This window comes from Coffea arabica, chromosome 7e (assembly GCF_036785885.1).
Source record: "Coffea arabica cultivar ET-39 chromosome 7e, Coffea Arabica ET-39 HiFi, whole genome shotgun sequence".
NCBI classification, from domain to species: Eukaryota; Viridiplantae; Streptophyta; class Magnoliopsida; order Gentianales; family Rubiaceae; genus Coffea; species Coffea arabica.
The window spans coordinates 45,147,572-45,168,056 of NC_092323.1; the positions used below are offsets into that span (position 1 = coordinate 45,147,572).

Sequence of the window (20,485 nt, forward strand, 5' to 3'; positions counted from 1 at the left end):
TTTAATTGCTTTTGTGTTTTTGCATACTTATGTGTTATGTGTTATCCGCTTTCTTAGGATCTTACATTTAGATATCATGATTATGTGTTATGTGATATTATGTGTTTACATGCTTTTATTATATTTTTCATGAGTAGTTACTTATGATTAATGTATGATGTCACCACACTAGTCCAACGCTAGTGGTGGCCCCTTTTCCCGATACTACACTAGTCCAACGCTAGTTGTGGTCCATTTTTCAATTTCACACTAGTCCAACGTTAGTTGTGGTTCTTTTTTTCGATTTCCCACTAGTCTAACGCTAATGAGAATTCATAGACATGGGTTAGTCCAACACTAGACCCTTAGGAACCCTTCGCGCGTAAGACCATGATTATGTGATAAAATCACTTCATCTCATGCATGTTTTTCTATTTTTAGGGTTTTTATCATTTTTGCATGACATTTCCCTTGAATATACATCCCTTACCCCATATCTCCCCTATAAATATCCCTTATCTCATATTTCCCTTTATATAATCCTATGTGTGACATATGACATTAGACTTGCATTTCATATAAGAAAATTAGAAACTAGATTAGATCATTTGTTTGATTAGATTAGGGAAAACTCCTTGAATATGGGATATGGACGAGTTTGACTTTCTAGCCTTAACACGCTCGTATTCCCTCTATTAAAGGGAAAATTGAATCACGAACATTAGTCTCCCGTACCCGACGTGATGCATTCCTTTAGGTCATGTATATTTGTATAATTATATTATTATTTTCCTTTTCTTTTCTTAGACTCTCATATTCTTGCATTATTCGTGACCTCTTCAAAGAGTCCATGTTGGGCATCACAATTAATGTGATTGGCACCAATTAAGTTTTGAAGAGAAATTTTGACCCTCCAATACCCTCTTAGGTTTAGGGTTTGCATTCATGTAGATATCTCCAAAATGTGATAAATTTTTAGGTTAAAATAAGAAAATTTTTGACTAAATCACTCAACTAGCCTTGGCTAGGTTGAAAGGGTGTCTTGAATTTTTATCCTTACCTTCCCTTTCTTCAAATGTGACTCCCAAACACCTTCTCTGATTTTCGTAGACTTGGAGTCGTTTAAAAAGGGTTTTCTGCTTTTTCTTTGAAAAATTTATTTTTTAGGTGACTTGATACACCTTAACTTAATACCAAGTGACGACTCCAATTTTTTATTCAAAAACCCTTTTTAAACTATTATTTTGGGTCAAATCGTCGCATTTTCAAGTCCCATTTAGACCCATTTTCTTTGTTTTCTAAAAAATCAAAAACTCATTTTTCACTCAAAATAAATCAAAATCCATTTTTCTTAACTAAGTTATTTTCTTTTATTAAAAATGGGGCATGACAACGATACTACATTTTGGGATGATAAAATTAGTACTTGAAACTATATTTTGCTTGAAGCTTGAATTGTTAATTTATTAACTATATTTGGCTTCTATATATTTGCATGTTCTGATACATTTGGCTTTCATGTCATGTTTGTGTCATGATCTATTTATTAATGGGTTGTATTTTAACCTGATTGACCCATTTAACTTTATTAAGTTTGAAATTACCAAAAACCATCATAAACACTCATATGGGCCTTTAACAAGGAGATGAAGTGACGACCACCATTAGAGGCCCAGTTATGTTACGTGAGGGATGTAAGAGGATTAGAATTGTTAGAATTTCTAAATAGGTCTTATTTTAAGTTGTTATACTATTTAAAGTAGCTTGGATTTTCTGCAATTTTATTCACAACATAATTTTGACTCTTAAGAAGCTTTTTTGTATGATCCTCGATTCCAATAAATAATATGGTCAATTAATTTAGAAGGGAATCAATCTATGTAAAAAAAAGGGAATTAAACTAACATTTTTGGTTAGTTGAGGGTAAATCCAAGAGTAATTTAGTCAACTTTATTTCGACTATCAAGAGACCTTTTAGAATGACCATTGGCTACAATACACTCTATTTATTTAGGAGGGAGTTAATTTTTATCTAAAAATCAATTAGGTAATTAAATTATTTTCCCAAAAAAATGGGGAGGGAACTCAAAAGAAATTTTTTCTAACTAAATAACTAAATATAAGACTAACTTTGGCTCCAATTTTTATTTAGAAGGGATTATAACCATTTTCGCGATAGGAGATAATCTTAAATGCTTGCTATAAATAAATATAAGATGGAAATAAATTATTTTCATGATAAATATAAGATGGAAATAATTTTTTTGACAAAAAAAAAATGATAAATTTAAGAGCTCAAAATAACTTGGGCGTAAATAATTATTGACTTTAATATTCTATTTAGGGGAGAAATAAACAATTTTCACAATAAATTTAGGAGAGAATAAAAAATGATTTGGAGTCAATAAATATGCAATGAAAATCAAATGTTATTTTATTAAAAATATATTAATTTTGTGTAAACATTAGGTGTAAGATCTAAATTCTTAAAGGGACTTTGCCTTTAGCAACTCTTATACTATATTATTCTGGAAGGAACTAAACTGTTTTAGCTCAAAGAATCTAAGAAAAGTTTACATAAATATAGGAGGGAATTGAGTAGTGTTTTTTAAGATTAAATTTTTTAGAAAATTTGGTGTAAATTTTGAATGGAACCCCCAAACATTAAAAATCCCCATCCCTAGTGTAACTATTCGTGTTATAACCGTGTCGGGTTATAAGTAATGTGTCAATTGTCAACTGTTAATAGGTTAGTTGATAAGTGTGTATTTTGAGTTATTTAAGTGTGTTTTATTATTTAGTTTTGGTATGTTTTACTTATTTTTATAACTAATTATAACTAGGATGCTAGTGAAAGTATACATTTTGTGGTTTCAATGTCAAAAATTGCATTTCTATGGTTTAAAGTGGCGAAAACTTCATATTTTTGTCAATTTAATGATTCAATCATCAAATGGAGTTAATTGAGAAGATATTTGAATGATTATTGATAATTTGAAGTGATTTAAAGGGAATATGAAGTGCAAAAGATGAAATGCAAACAAGTATAAAAGAAAGGGAGTTTGACAATTTTGACACATGTTGGTATTTCGGCTATATCTTGAGCTAAACGCATTAAATTGAGATGATTCTTAAGTCATTTTGAAACTAACACATAACTCTACATTTCTTATGAAGATATCAAAATCTAGTTCATGAGTTTTCCTAGTCAAAAAATTGAAATACCGTTGGCCATTTTTGTTGTCGAGAGATGAAACAGGAGATTGAGTAGGCAAGGGTATTTTGGTTATTTCTTAGTATACAGAGTTCCAAATTGGGTGATTCTTACAGCATTGGAAAGCTAATTCAAAGGGTTACAACTTCTTTTTTTTTTTTTTTTTTTTTTGCATGAGGGCTAATTCAGCTTCTGTCATCAAGAAAATATCAGTTGCATTTGGTGCAAAAATAGAGCAAAGTTGAAGACTGACCAGATATGAGAAGACATGCAATAAGGCAAAATGTGGGGTAATACGTGACCTCAGCCTGCATTTTCAAAGGTCACATTTTCTTCGATTGCAGCTACAACTTGTTCTACAACTTGTGTTCTATTCACACAAACTTTTTGACTAATTTGTCTGCAAGAATTCTGGCTGGATATGAGCAAGCAAGTATAGAGATTTCAAAAAGCAACTCTTGGAGATTTCAAAAGATAATTTTGCCAACTATAAACAACTTACTTTGAGTTATAAATAGGGCCTTTGTTGAGCTTGTTTAATAACTCTGGAAGGCTAAAAACACTGCCAAAGTGTATTTTTCACTAGTTTTTCTTAGTTTATTAGTATAGTATAGTTAGTGTAATTTATCCTTCTTGTACTTGTAGTTAGATTTGGATGAAGATTTGAGGAGCAAGATGGAGAGTTGGAGCTCATATGACAAGGGTGACTTCTCTCCTATCGCTTTCTCTTTTGTATTTGAGTTCATGTTTAGTTATAATACAAGTATGGTCTTTTCTATCATTTTCGTCATGTTTAATTATAATACAAGTATGGTCTTTTCTATCATTCTCTTCATGTTTAGTTAAAATTTATGCCTAGAGTTATGGATGAACTTTCTATATCTTGTTAGTGATATTCACTTGATTATTTGATGATATTATTTTGAATAAGTTATTTATCACTTTTGTTTTTCTAATCATGATTAACCAGCCATTAATTATGATAATTTTAAGGTGTTATGTTTACAATGAGAATTGGAATTTGACGCTAGTTCAAGGAAGTGCTAAACATAGGGGATTCACTCATGATAGTAGAAGTGCATCTGCGTGGCTTTAATGACTTGTTTCATGTAATTTCATAGAAGAAATGATCTTGTAGTTAATTTCATAACCACGAGGGTATGTATGGGTTAGCTACAAGTATACTTGATTCACTACGAGAGTAGGTTTTACATAAATTAGAAAATTATACCATAACTAGCCAAAATAATAATATTCACTTAACCGATAATTTCATTCGCAATAGTAGTAAGAAATTCCATAACCCTAGAAGCTTTCTATTAGTATTTTATTACTTTTATTTCATGTTCGTAGTGTAGTTTTAACTTCTTACATTTGTGATAATCTAAATAACAAAGAAGTTAAAAAAACTATCGGTAATTGACAACATTCCCTGTGGGATCGACACCTAATATCCCTGTACTCGATAAACAATTTGTATACTTACAGAAAATGGGGTGTTTAGATTTTATTAAAATTTGGTGCATCGTAGACTCTCGTCAAGTTTTTGGCGCCGTTACCGGGGAAGACTTGGTTCAATATCAATGCTTGGAATAACTTTATTAGTTTAGACATTTTTACTTACTTTTTCTTGTTTTTGTTGTGTCTAGTGTCGTTTTGTTATGTTTAGTGTTTTGTTGAGTCATTTGTTTTGCATTTAGTGTCTTGTTTTTGTTTGTATCTTTTAAACTATTCTTCTTGAGTAATCTTGCTTTTAAGATTGTTTGAAAGCATTTTTAGGTTATAAGCAGATATAATAGCCAAAAGTGGATAACACTTGAGAGAAGAAAGTTCGGCAATGGACTATAATTTTCAAAACTATAACTATGGAGGTGACCAATACATGTACGAAGGTATGTCATTTGAAGATAACTTAAGGAGCTAAAAGGCTAAACTAGATTTTATAACATTAAAAGTTCAATTGGACACCATTACAAATATACTTGAACAAAAGAGAAATGTTAATATATGTTTAGATCACTTTATATATGCGTGAATTAGTCATTTTGAAAAACGAATGATCTAGGGTGTATGCTAGAAATTGGGGTTAAGTGCATTATTTTTAGAAAATTGCAACAGTTTCTGCACTAAAAGTGCAAAAACGCAAAACGCACCCACTAAAACGCGAGATAGCCTTGTGTTTTTAGGTCACATTTTAGTGTATCTTCAAGGAAATTTGATAAAACGCGGGCCCAAAACGTGACTCTACCCACGTTTTGTCCCCACGTTTTAAGCCTAATCACGGTTGCACAACAAAACTGAAAACGTGGGCAAGAAAACAATGTGACCAAGGCCACATTTTCTTTCCCTGCGTATTGGGTTCCGCAATGTACAACTAGAAAATGCACCCTATAAAACGCGAACCGGGCTGTGTTTTTCCTGCTTTTGCCTCTTCCTTTTCTTAAAAACAGAAACGCAGCCGACTCATTTCATCATCTTCTTTTCCTCTACCCGTATTTTCTCACACACACTTCACAAAACATCAACTTCACTCCATTTCATTGCAAGAAATCATCAACCTAGAGTCATTTGACCTTTATAGAGCCATTTTAACTGATTAAAATCCAAGAAAAAAACTTCAAAATTCGGTTTTAAAGAGGATTGAGGCTAGGGTTTGTCAACTCTTATCTAAGCAATTGGGGGTTAATTAGAAGGGTATTCATAGGGTTTTTTGCATAATCTTTATCACCAAACATTCTTCTACTTGATTGAGGTAAGTTTTTTCATTCATCAAATCTTTGTATTTTAGAAGTTCGTATTTTTCAATTTCTTGAGATTTCTGATATCTTCTAATTTTGAATTTTTTATGATGACTATTGATGCTTATGGCTTCCAATATATTTATGAAGGTTGTTTAAGCATGTTTACATGTTCAAAGGTAGCAATTTGATGTTTTATTAGTTGTTAAAATTTTGTAATTTGCTATATTTGGATAAAATTGAAAAATTAGTTTGGATTGTTATTTAGCCTCTTTCATTGATGTTTATGCCTAAGAATTGGTTGGTTGATGATGGTTTAGCATGTACATTGCTTATAGAGAGCAATTTTGATGAATTTTGTGATTTTTGGATAATTGTTGGATAATTTTGCTTAATCATATTCATGGTTAAATGTAGATTATTGATGCTAATTAATGCTTGTTATAAATATGGTTATTGCTAAAAGTCACTAAATTGAACATATTTGTTGCTCATTTTAATAAATTAGTGATTTTATCAAATTTTTGGCATTTCTAATGTCATGTCTTTAATGTCATAATTTTGGAGATTTTTGAATATTTAGTTGATTTTTGATGACATAAAGGTGTGTACTTGAGGTTATTTCAGCTAATTATAATTCATATATATGAATGGTGATTTTATAAAATGCCTAGGATAATATAAGTGATAAGGTTCTTCTTTTAGGTATCGTATGCGAATTAATTCTTGTATAATATATGAAGTGAGCAATTTTTAGTATGGTACATGAAGTTGCTTATAATTTCTTTCTTTTTAGATACCACGACAAGAGGAACAAGGGCTATCATTTGTGAGTCTTCTCTGAGTAGTGAGGAGAGTGTAGAAATGACACCTTCTTCGGTACCCCAACAAAAGAGATCATAGCGGAGTACATCTAGACGGTCACCTCTCCCAATTATGACATCGAGCGCTTTATTTCCAAGGATAACTAGGATTGGTATGAAAAGTGCGAGCACATGGAGTTCATACATGAAATGCACGTCACTCCTGAGATAGAAGTTGTATATCGTATTAGGGAGCCTTTTGAACTATTGGGGTGGGCGCCCATTCTTTCTCTCCCTCACCATATCTATCCAAAATTGGTCTGTGAATTTTACGCCAATATTGTCAATAAGAAGGGCCATAATGGGGAAGAGATATGATCTTTTGTTCGAGGGTGACAGAAGACCATCACTAGAGACATAATTGCTCACATTTTGGGGTGCAATGATCAAGGACTGATTATTGATTGAAAGAAGGGATTTATTTCGCCAAATAAGTAGTGGGACCCTTCACATGCCCTGGCGAGGTTTAGTCTCCAGTGCTAACCATTTCATTCATCTAGAAAGGAGACTATCCTAGCACGTGTGTTCGACTATCGACACTACCTTATCATCTACGTCATGGCCCATAATGTGATTCTCAAGAAGAGTGGCCAAGGCGAAGTTCGACATAGTGATATTTATTTCTTGGATCACATGTTCCATAACTGGGATTCTCCTTACGCTCATATCCCACTTCCAAATATCATTATTAGTAATATAAGGATGACCGTCCGAAGGAGTAATACTTCCTATTGATTGAGATTTCCACATCTTCTGCCCTTAATCTTTGAGAGGGAAGACGTCAATTTAGAGGGCAAACCATGCATACCAGTATGACCAATGGAGGAGTTGAATGTTACTACTCTTATCGGCATTGGCATTTCTACTAACAATTTTCCAGGCCCACGTAGAGAGAGATCAAGAGGTGCCGGTCGCTCCGAGCAAGGTAAAGCCAGTCTCTCTACTTCTGCCGGTCCTTCTACTTCTACCCCACTGCTACCATCTCCATCTCCACCTCGATCCAACAAGTAGCACTTTTTCGAAATTCTAGGGTGCCATTAGACTCAAGTCATTGATCGACTTGATCGAATTAATGCTCGCTTGGATACCTATGATGTTCGAATGCATCGTATAGAGGATTATTTAGGTATCATTCCTCTACCTCACATTACTCCTAGAGTTAGTGGTGATGATCAAGGATCCGCTGGGGCTAGCCGAGGAGACGCCGAGCCTGCATCTTGAGCCACCTTTTTTGTCATTGCTTCTATAATCTTTCCTTGTTTTTTACTTTTCCTATATAGGGCGACATTAATTTTCTCTTTTCCCTTTGATCCTTCAGCAGTGTTAGTAGATGTCTATGCATTTTGTGAAGGTTCGTGAGTCATGGTTGATCTAGATTTCAGCCATCACCCTGGGGAGTAATTCTTTCTAATTTTTGTTGTGTTTATTTCCCTACACATTGAGGACAATGTGCATTTTAAGTGTGGGGGAGGAAAACTTGCGTTATGTGTGGTACTTGTTCTTCTATTGTTTGGACTTGAGGTTGGAATATGAATTGCACTTGAAATTTGTTAATCTTGGGTTTTGTTAGCAGGGAGTTTCGTCCATTTATAAGGAAAAACTCTGCCAAAATTTTTTCAAAATCTTGTTTAAAATTGCAAAATTGCCCCAAAATGTTTCTAAATTTTTTTTTCAATTTTATCTAAGAGCAACAAGTTCCATACCTTTAGTAATTCAAATTCTCTTACTTTTGAAATAAATATATGTGACTTGAAAACTTCATTTCTCATTTAACTTGGAAATAGTTATTATGCGATTAGGATTTTTACCTTGTAGGAAAGTATATCGTATAAAGTGAAAAAAATTATGTCTAAATTTTGCATGTTTGATGAAGTTTCTTCTTTTTACTTAATTTTACAAAGTTAAATAATAAATATGGTCAATAATTATAATACTCTTCTCATGATTATTCTTTTGAGGGAATGACTATTATCTTTACTTTGAAAAAAAAGAAGAAAGAAAAAAGGAAAAAAGTAAAAAAAGAAGAGAGAGAATGAATGTTATTCTACTCCAATGATTCTTGTGCTTTGTAACCGGGAGTCTTCATCTATAAATGTCGACTTTCATATAAAACAGTACTTAAATTAAGAGTATGCAAGGCAATTTGAGAATGTGAAATGTTTAGTAATCAGCGATTTTCATCTAAAAATGTCAATCTTCCCATCAAAAGACACTTTCACAATTCGAGTAAACATTTAGATATAATGTTTGAATAAATCCCTCTTTAAATTTGAAAAAGAAGATGATTATGGATTTAGAAAGTATTTTTATTGACCATAGAAATTACTTGCTTGTGAAATTGGAAAAGGATGGGAAATTGAATTGGCCTAGTCAAAATTATGGTAAATTGGCTCTCCTTTACTTGATATTATAAGTACTTGAACTTAATTGAATGATTGCATAATGGTTATTTACCTTGTTTTGAGGAAATGAATTTGAATTGTGCACATATGTTTAATTTCAAAGTTTTGGATCTTTGTTGGTTTGTAATTCTTAATTACTTGAGAACAAGTGATAGTTCAAGTGTTGGGGAATTTGATAAGTGTGTATTTTGAGTTATTTAAGTGTATTTTATTATTTAGTTTTGGTGTGTTGTACTTATTTTTATAACTAATTAACTAGAATTCTAGTAAAAATATACATTTTGTGATTTTAAGTATCAAAAATTGCATTTTTATGATTTAAAAGTGATGAAAACTTCATATTTTTGTAGGTTTAATGATTCAATTATCAAATGGAGTTAATTGAGAAGATGTTTGGATGATTATTGATGATTTGAAGTGATTTAAAGATAATATGAAGTGCAAAAGATGAAATGCAAGCAAGTATAAAAGAAAGGGAGTTTGACAGCTTTGATACCTGTTGGTATTTCGACTATATCTTGAGTTTCAAATATCGGATTGAAATGATTTATATGCCATTTTGAAGCTAACGCACAGCTCTACATTTCTTATGAAGATATCAAAATCCAGTTCATGAGTTTTCCTAGTCAAAAAATTGAAATACCATTGGCCATTTTTGTTGTCAAAAGATGAAACAAGGGATTGACTAGGCAAGGGTATTTTGCTCATTTTGTAGTCTACAGAGTTCCAAATTGGGTGATTCTTGAAGTATTGGAAAGTTAGCTCCAAAGCTACAATTCTATCTTTTGAACAAGAGCTAGTTCAGTCTCTATCATCAAGAAAATATCTGTTGCATTTGGTGAAAAAACATAGCAAAGTTGAAGACTGATTAGATATGAGGAAACCTACAATAAGGCAAAATGTGAGGTAATACGTGACATCAACCCGCATTTTCAAATGTCACGTTTTCTTCAATTGCAACCACAAATTGTTCTATAACTTGTGCTCTATTCACACAAACTTTTTGACCAATTTGTCTACAAGAATTCTAGCTGGATATGAGCAAGCAAGTATAGAGATTTCAAGAAGCAACTTTCAAAGATTTCAAGATAACTTTACCAACTAGAAACAACTTACTTTGAACTTGAATTCCTCTATAAATAGGTACTTTGTTGAGCTTGTTTAATAACTTTGGAAGGTTAGAAACACTACTAAAATGTAGTCTTCACTAGTTTTTTTTAGTTCATTAGTATAGTATAGTTAGTGTAGTTTATTCTTCTTGTATTTGTAGTTAGATTTGGATGAAGATTTGAGGAGCAAGATGGAGAGTTTGAGCTCATGTAACAAGGGTGACTTCTTTCTTATCACTTTCTCTTTTGTATTTGAGTTCATGTTTAACTATAATACAAGTATGGTCTTTTCTTTCATTGTCTTCATATTTAGTTAAAGTTTATGTCTAAAGTTATGGATGAACTTTTTATATTTTGTTTGTGATATTTACTTGATTCTTTGATGATATTATTTTGAGCAACTTATATATCACTTTTGTTTTTCTAATTATGATTAACTGGTCATTAATTATGATAATTTTAAGGTGTTAACTTTGCAATGAGAATTAAAATTTGACACTGATTCAAGAAAGTGCTAAACTTTGGGAGTTTACTCACGAGAGTAGAGGTGCACCTATGCGGTTTTAATAACTTGTTCTATGTAATTTCATAGAAAAAATGAATTTGTAGTTAATTTCATAACCACGATAATAGGTATGGCTTAGTTACAAGTATAATTGATTCACTACGAAAATAGGCTTCACATACATTAGGAAATTACACCATAACTAGCCAAGATAATAACGTTCACTTAACTGGTAATTTCATTTGCAAGAGTAGTGAATAATTGCATTGCCCTAGGAGTTTTCTATTATCATTTTTATTACTTTTATTTTATGTTTGTAGTGTAGATTTAACTTTTTGCATTTGTGATAGTTTAAATAATAAAAGAGCTTGAAAACCATCGGTAATTGACAACCTTCCCAGTGAGATCGACACCTAATATCCTTGTACTTGATAAATGATCTGTATACTTACAGAAAACAGGATGATTAGATTTTATTAAAATTTGGTGCATGATAGAACTTCGTCATTAGTGATATGTTCTCGTCTCAACTGATGGGTTATCCTAATATGACGCATTTTGTATACGTGTCATAATTGTGTTAACCTAATTATCGTACAAAATTTTTCATATCGTGTTTGACTCAAGTATTTTTCGAGTTTTGTTAACATTTAACTGACAATTTACTCATGCAAACCCATGAGCTGATCTAATATGACTCATTCTATATATGTTTCATAATCGTGTCAACTCACCCTAACCCAATTGCAAAACAAATTTTGTCACGTCATGTTTGGGTTAGATAATTTTCGAGTCATGTTCATATCATGTCCAAAATTGTCACCTCTACTAAAATCAACTAGTTTTGGTTCTATTATTGTGGAGTGGTTGCAATCTCATATTCAAAATAATAATAATAATAATTTAAGTCGTATTTTCCATTATCACGAGTCTTATTCCTCAAACCCACTTTTCTTTTGGCTAAAAAAACCAATTAAAAGCATAATCAATTGACAAAAGAAGGGATAAAACGCACTTAACTACTTTTGAAATAAAAGCAGAAAAGGTAAGCAATTTTATCATGACAGCAGAGAGAGAGAGAGAGGACCCTATTGTTGGATATTTATGATTTCTCTTTGTCGTATTTGGTTCTTTTTCAAATGAAATTGCAGATTTTGCATTGTTTTAGGAGTTAAACTCATTTGAATACCTGACGATAATGTTAGAGCAAAATTAAGTGTTCAATTGGTTTAAAGGAAAACTTTACTCGCCTTTCTACAACAATAATTAGTACAGCTACACAGTTTTAGTACCCCAACAATTATTTTGTCTTCTAACGCTCTAGAACAACCGCATTTGCCGTGACGGTTTACGTTGCCACTTCATTTACCCCGGGGGGGGTGTTCATGGGTTGATAATCGGGAATTTGATTAAAAAATTTTTTTGGAAATGCGGGAATAAGTTTTATCAAGATCAACATCCAATTACCATCCAAACTTTAATTTGGTAAATTGGATATTGGTAATTAGATTTCAACCGAAAAATTGGTAATTAGGTAATATCCGAAATTCAAAATATCAATTGCAAGTTAAAATATTTTAATTTTCTGTAAAAAATTTATTGCGCCAAAATAATTACTCATTTTGGTGCAATAATTTAGTAGTCAGTAGTTAACTACTTACTCATTACTAATTAGTATTTAGGAATATGTACGTGTGTGTATATATTATTAGGAACGATATTTGCCTTTAGAATGAATTATGTGATATGTTATTTTTTAAATTCATTTCATAATTTATAGAGTCTGGGGAGTAATAAAATTTATTAAAAGATTCCAAATAAATTATGTTTTGGAAAATTAAAATAAGAATAAGTCTAATATATAATATAAAAAAAGACTAAATATTAAACAAGTGAGCTGTTGGTGCAGCGGTTGTTGCATTTCCTTCAATACAAAAGGTCGTTGGTTCGAAGCTGCATCTTCCAAACATTTTTAACATGCAAACCCGGTTTCCTATAAAACCGGACGGTTCTCTGGGTTTGACCGGTTGAACCGTCGGTCCGTTGAAAAGTCAACGGTTTAGTTGTCAAAACGATCCAATTAGCTATCCGGCCCGACTCAATTGCAGGTTGACCGGTCGAACCGCCGGGCCGGGTCCGGTTTAATAACTATGGTATATATACATACCAATGTATTATAAAAGTTTCAAAATTCAGCCAGCAATCAATAATCCGGTAACATATTCTTAATATTCGTTCCCCAACTACTTTGCCAAAAATTATTATTGGATATATTTTAGTTTTTTCGAATTCTGTTTTATCGAAATCCAAAATCCAATCTAGATTCGATTGATCAATTTTTCAGTTTTTTTTAAAGTTTGAACACCCCAGCCATTTACAGAATCCCGCAACCTGACCGTCAAAATTCCAAGATATCACTATTACTCTCCCAAGTATATATGCCCCTATCATCTTCTCCTAGATGCTAAAATTGCCAACCCTCAGGGCGCTCCTAGACATGAGAATTGGTTGGGAAATCATTAATTTACTAAATTTGAATTTTGAATTTCACAAAACTTTTTTTAGAAAATTTTTTACATTCTTTGTTTCATCATTAAATATAGACCTGACAATTATGCCCAAAACCCAACAACCCACCCAACCCACCCACTAATTTGAGAGGTTGGTTTGGGTAAATTGGGTGTTGGGTCAATTTTGGGTTGGGTAATAAAAACCCACATATATTTTGGGCGGTTTGGGTATTTATGTTAGGTACCCATTACCCAACTTAAGTTAGAAAATAATTAAACAAATTAACAAATTAAAATTAAGGAACAAGAAAAGACCAGCAAGTAGCGAATGTATGTTTCCAGCGGATAAACCTCCACCACCACAAGCTTCCCCACCTTGCTAACAACGTTTTCAATCAAAAGAAACAAAATTTCAATCCCACTTTGGGTTCATTTTTGCTTCCCCTTTTGCATTTCTATTCTTCCAGTCGCAATATCCTAAAAATGCATATTTCTAGTGTAAGATATGCAAGTAAATATTGTACTACGAGAATTGGTTGCATTGATTCAACGATTCTACGGTTGGTCACCAATCACCATGAATATATATATATATATATATACAACTAGGACTGACTATAATTGGAATTGGAATATTGCATATTTAACTAAATTTAAACAAGTTGAAGAAGAAAGTCCTAAAAATGAGATCTTGAACTTGCATTGCTTCATATTGGTATACCATTTTTTCATGCTATATTCAATTTGAACAAAATTTGTTGCTTCGGTCTCTTAGTTTGGACCAAAACTATATCCACTATCCAATTTGAAAATCCTTACTTGTATAAAAACCAATGAATTCATCCAAATAATTTAAACTTTAAGCTGTTAGTACGTGTGTGTTTGTGAAAGTATATTAGTGTGTAAAAATAGTGTATTTTTTAAAACTTAAGAAGTGAGTATTTGTTTGTATCCGTGAAAGTGTTTTAGCGTGTGAAAAATTTTTTTTGTATGCAAAATGTATTTGATAGAATTTGTGTATCAAAATCTATTAATTAATATATTGGGTCATATTTGGGTCATGGGTTTGAGATGACCCAATATGACCCAATCCAAAATTAACCCAATCTAAAGTTGGGCGGATTGGGTATAACTCATTTAAGTAAAAACCCAATATTAACCCGCCCAAAACCTGCCCAACCCGCCTAATTACCAGGTATAATTAAATACCTTTCAGATTTAATATCAAATTTGGTTAATATTAGGCTTCAGAATGTGTTAGGAAAAAAAAAAAAAGAGGTGGTCTTGATAATAACAAGCAATTGCATTTCAGTTTCATCAAACAAGCATCGATAACACATCTAGTAGCTCCCTTCTTCATCAGTTCATCATGAATTCAGCATAAAACAAGTAGGCAGAGCTCAATAACTATAGCAATCACAACCAGAATGCTACATTAGGTCCAAAATATAATCTACAATACAAAATTACAAGGTTCCAATGTAATGCAAAGCTTGGTATCAACTTCTTGCTTGTGGTGAACAAAAACCTTTAAAGTTCCAGCCGAATCTTCAAGTTATAGACATCAACCTCCCATTCCTTAGAGCACCAATTCCCTGGAATATCTAAATGATGAGTTTTCACAAATTGAACCAAAGAAGGCCAAGAAAATGTTCTCAGGGGCAAGATTCATACATGATTTACCAAACCAAAATCCTAGATTAAGAAGTTGCAAGTGGTCAGTTGCAAAATTAGCAATTAACGGTACTAACAAGTTTAAATCCAAGTTAGTACTAGAATTAAGACAACAAGATGCAATGAGTTTCAAGAGGACAGCAAATGCCTTTCCAGATTTAACAAGACTAAGCAATTTATGATACAGCAGCCTAAGTAGTTCTTAACTAGCTATATGTCATGAAGCAAACAGAAATACAAGAGATATCATCTCAGAAATGAATGAAGCAGTTGTATAAGCAGCTGGAAATTCATTAAATAGACTTACGAGTATGTGATCCAAATCATGCTCATGATCTCAAATTTGAACTCCTAATAAAGACTTTGATATCTCCATAATCTTTTTTAATCTGCTCCGCTGATTCTTCTGCAGATTTTCCACACCAGTGCACTTCAATCATTCGCAATGAACCTATCATACCAAAGTCCTCTGGAATTTCTTCAAGGTCTTTGCAATTTTGCAAGACAAGTCTTTCAAGCTTGGGGAAATTATGACAAGAGGCATTCCATTGAGCAATGTTCAGATTGTCTAAGCTCAAGAACTTGAGATTCTTAAACTCTTCTTCAACATTCCATATTTTCCCCTCAAAGGCACCAGAATGTAACTTGAGAACTTCCAGGTTTGGTAGTCTCCCAATTGTGGAAATATGAATCCACGGAAGGCGAAAGTTTGATAAAGTCAATTTCTTTAGATTCAAAGGGAGGTTGAACTCACCATTGTTAAGAGGGCTTCCACAATAGAATATCTTGAGTGACTCCAAATGTGTTAGACAGTTCAATCTCGGAAACTGATTGCAATTCGTGGAAGAATCTGGTGATTCATAGAATATGCAACTCAGTTTGCAAAGATTTGGAAGCCTTTTTATTATCCTTTCTGCATCCTCACCACAAGAAAGAGATGGACAGGAAAAGCTGACCAGATTTTCTAACATAGAGCCATCACCAAGCTCTTTATCATCCGAGTCAAAAGCAACATGGACTTTTACATGAAGATGCCTTAAACTTGTGATGCTCCAAATAGTATTCGGTAATATGATCTTACCGCTTAACCCGTTAACAATAAGAATTCTTAGTTTCCTGAGGTTGGCTATCGATTGTGGAATGGATTTCAGATAGCCTCCAACTGCTAAATATCTCAACTGTACCAGAAGTCCAATTTCAACAGGAAATGAAATACCCAAGTTGAAGCATTCAAAATCCAACACTCTAAGTAATTTGAATTTGTTCCAAATGAATGAGATGTCATAAGGACGGTCTGGTTTAGAATCTGTACACGCAGAGAACAACAAAGAACGGGTGGCCAAGCCAGAAGGATTTGATTCAACAAAGTGGTTTCGCTTCAAATATACAGCCAACCGATAGGATGCAAATGATGCAGGAAATGAATGATAGTAAAAATCAAATTCAAAACCGTAATCTGTACTAGGAAATGAAGCATATGGATTGTCAGATCTGGTTATCAGCTGAAAGAAGTTCTGATCCTTGGTTTTAGACTTACAGAAATCACGGACAAGATCATGGAGGCGACATGCTCTAACCTTGCCGTTGGATCTTCTTTTGGAGATTATCACCAAGCTTCTGTCAATCAGATCCATCAAGAAAGCCTCGGCCACATCTTCAAAGCCTTCCATAGTTTCTGGTATGAAACCTTCTGCGATCCAAGACCTTATCAACTTGCTGACAAGAATATCTCTATCTTCATTAAGAGCTCCCAAATACAGAAAGCACAATTTAAGATATTCTGGCAAGTGTTTGTAGCTGAGATCTATGACTTCTTTGCACCAAGCTCCTTCATTGTCAATTATTTGTGAGCTCAAGGTATCTGCTATTCTTTTCCACGAATTTTGGCTTTTTTCTGTCATTTTCAGTATACCAGCAACTGCAACAACAGCAAGAGGCAATCCTTGACAGCGGTAAGCAATATCATTTCCAACTCCCAACAGCTCATCAGGGCAACCTTCTTCCTTGAATACCTTCTTTTTTAACAGCTGCCAGCTTTCCTCCTGAGAAAAAAGGCTAAGAGAAAGAGGAAAACCTTCTCCTTCCCGTTTAATTTCCAGGGCCACGCTACGGAGGCGACCGGTGAAGAGAATTCTACTTCCTTTCTTTTTCTTTGGGAATGAGTCTTTCAAGTAATTCCAAGCTTCAGCATCCCAAACGTCATCCATAACTATGAGATACCTGTTTTCAAGTAACAACTTATGCAATTCATGTTTGAGATCTTCATCCCTCATTCGGCGAATCTCTTCCGTGGGCTCACAAATCCCTGTTAGAATTTCAAGCAATAATCTCTTTTTCTCATATTTTTCGGAAACAGTGCACCATGAGCGAACATGGAAGTGGTGCGTGACATTAAGACTGCTATACACCTTCCTCGCCAATGTTGTCTTGCCTAAACCAGGCATTCCAGCAATAAAAACGATGTCTAGCTCTGAGGATCCCCAAATAAGCTGGTTGCAAATTTCATTTTCTCTGTTGCTAATATCCACCACAATTTCGTCAATTGCTGTTGTACTGTTTCTTGATGACCTGTCAAGTGAAACCAGAGTGACATTTTTGGATTCTTGGACTTTTGCATCAGGAGTTGTCAAATGAATTTTCCTGGCCTTCTCGCTGAGAAGTCTCAACTCCTCCAGCACATTGTCCAACCAGAAGAAATACTGCCATTGAGCATCAAGCTCAATTGAATCAACTATGTACTCCACTTTATATGCTGAATCAGTGACTCGATCAACAAGATCTTCTAGCTCTGGATGCTCATCAATGTCCAACTGTGAAACATTCTCAAGAGAAGACTTCAATGACTGGAGATGTATTTGAATCTCTTCCATGTGGTGCTTCGCCAATGCAGTTGATGCAGAATTATATTTCAGCGGTTCCCCAAGGTTTCTCCATATAAAATCAATGAAATTCAGATTGGAAGACTTGGGGAAATCAAACTTTGGAAATTTAGGGATAATCTCTGTGAGCTTTGCCTTGGTCAAATGCTTCGCCTCATCTAACAGCTCAGAAATTGGAAGGTTGGTCATTTCATCTCGTGTGTTAAGGAAATAGTAAGAGAAACATGTCAGCCTCCTAAGGGATTCTCCAATTGCTTCTAATACGTCCCTGACCTTAATTCTCTCGTCTGAGAGAATTAGTGTGATATACTCAAACTTCTGAAGGTGGAGTTTCATTTTATCTTTCCCACGAGCCACTAGCCTTTCGTCATTCCTGCCCTTTAGAAGTAACAGCTCAGTCAGAAATGACTCTCCCTTGAAAATCACAATCTTAAAACGAAGTAATAGAAGTGAGTTTTTCGCTGCAGATGCTGTGATTTCCTTGCGCCTAGATGACTCGTAGAGAGTTTTTTCCTCCTTGAATGTTGATTCAATCAGTGCCAACAATTTTTTCCCATCTAATCTCGTTCCCAATGGCAACTTCTCAGAATATGTGCGCAGACTTTTGGGGATTTGTCTACAGTTGTCCATGATATCGTCAAAATCGGGAAGCATACTGGAGGAAAGGGAAGAAATGTTTCTACTCCTTTTCGTGCCATGGATTTGCACCACAAGGAAAAGCTCTGCTTCAAGAAGACAAATCTTTGTAAGCAACTCAGAACAGCGTGGTGAGTTGTCCAGTTTTTTCCCATTACGACCAGTTGATTCAAATGTAGATGCCATCTCTACTAGCACTGCATGAATTTCTGGAATGAAACTTCGTGCTGTGTCCTCATCATCCAGTACAGAAGTAGCGTAGAGAAAGAGCTGTAACAGTGAAAACACCTTGTGTCGAAAATGTCCATCTCTACCACAAAATAGATAGTCGCAAAAACTGCGCAGAAAATCATTAAACGCAACCGTCTCGGAACACGAGAGAACCATAAGGAAATTGAGATGGAAACCCATGAATTTGGGATTACTAGGATGAATTTCATTGTGCAGATTCACCAGGAACTCAATCAGCTCTCTTTTCATCACCTGGATTCGGCCTGCCTTGCAATTTAACCAGCAATCACTACACCAACTTGCAATCCGTAGGGCCAGGGATAAAACATGGCCAACGCAAGCATCAAAACTAGGCAGCCCACGAGCATCTGTTGTTGCTCCTGATCCCAGGAATTTGCGGGCATGAAATAATGAAACAAGGTAATGTTCGATGTTCCTTGTATTATAATACAAGGAATGGAAATGGATCATTACACCAGAATCTTCATAACCCCAGTGATTAGCTGCCATCAAGGACACAGTTGACCGTACATACAGTAGTAAATATTTGCAAAAGGAGTCATCAAATACAAATGAGCTGCTGTCGCTGCTGCCGCCGCCGCCTCCTCTTGACCACATCAAGTACAAACGGTCAAGAGCTTCTGCAACTTTAGCAATCAAGCGCTTGGTTTTTGTTCCACAATCATGGGCTAATTCGTTTAGGGCTTCTTCATCTTTTATATGGTGATCATCCACCATCTTTTCTGTACGGAAACGAGAAAGTTCCTGGGCAATCTCCTCGGCTGTAGCTTCAATCTTGAGGCAGATGTCCATACTCCTCTTCTCCTCATCTGTAGCGGCTTCACTCCTCTCATGAGCGGATTTCCAAAGTTTTCTCAAAAATTTCCAATCATTTGTGACTTTTGACAGGATGACAGAGCGATTCTTTATGCGTTTCAGCGCAGAATTAAGGCGATCCAAGCTTGAAGAAGAACCAGCACCAGCGGCAGAAGCCATCATCTCCAAATTTTTCTACATCAGATCCATCTCTCTAATCAATAACAACTTTATGTATTTCTACTAAAATTTTTTGTATTTCTACTATAGATTTATCTCTCCAAATTTTTTGTATTTCCAAAGTTAGTAAAAGGTAAACGATGCATTGATTAGTCAAAACTTAACTCAGATATGTCATTACATTTTATTACATCAATTGAAATGAATTATGTCATGAAGAGTGGGAAGAAGAATACCTGCTTTAGCACCTTCTGCACAAGCTTGAAGCTGAAAATAATTGAAAACGTCTTACTGGAAAAGAAAAGCTAGATGGTTGTTTCCGAGCTTTGGAGGAGGGGAAAGAAAAGAGTCAACTGATGGGGGAAAACTCTGCAAGAGACTCACCAAACCCCTTAAAATATTTGGATAAATTACAGGTAACCTCCCTGTGATTTCACCTATTATCATATGACTCTTCTAATATTTTAAAATATTCATTTCATCCCTTACAATTTCATATAAAGTGAAAATTTGATGCAAAATAAATTTCACAGTGTCGCAAGTTGAAATACCAATAATTCCCTACTTAAATACCAAAGCGAACAGCAGCCTAGTCACCTTGCATAAAATTACAAGGAGATCATCTGGGTAAAATATAAAAGCTATAAGGAGATAAAATGAATATTTATGCAAATCATAAAATGAATATTTATTCGATTGCCATAACCGATGATTCATTCTATGTATTTTCTATTTTATCTAAAATTATA

At 34.0% G+C, this 20,485-nt stretch overlaps 1 protein-coding gene across 1 annotated transcript; it reads right to left on the bottom strand.

The window, feature by feature from the left end:
- Positions 1-14,694: 14,694 nt before the first annotated feature.
- Positions 14,695-20,098, bottom strand: LOC113701621 (putative late blight resistance protein homolog R1A-4). The gene is made up of 3 exons (XM_027222369.2): positions 19,973-20,098; positions 15,302-19,751; positions 14,695-14,915 (listed from the first exon to the last, which is right to left on the bottom strand). Exon 2 carries the CDS (start codon positions 19,737-19,739, stop codon positions 15,324-15,326), a length of 4,416 nt encoding a protein of 1,471 aa, XP_027078170.1. The 5' UTR covers positions 19,740-19,751; positions 19,973-20,098; the 3' UTR covers positions 14,695-14,915; positions 15,302-15,323.
- Between the last annotated feature and the right edge of the window lie 387 nt (positions 20,099-20,485).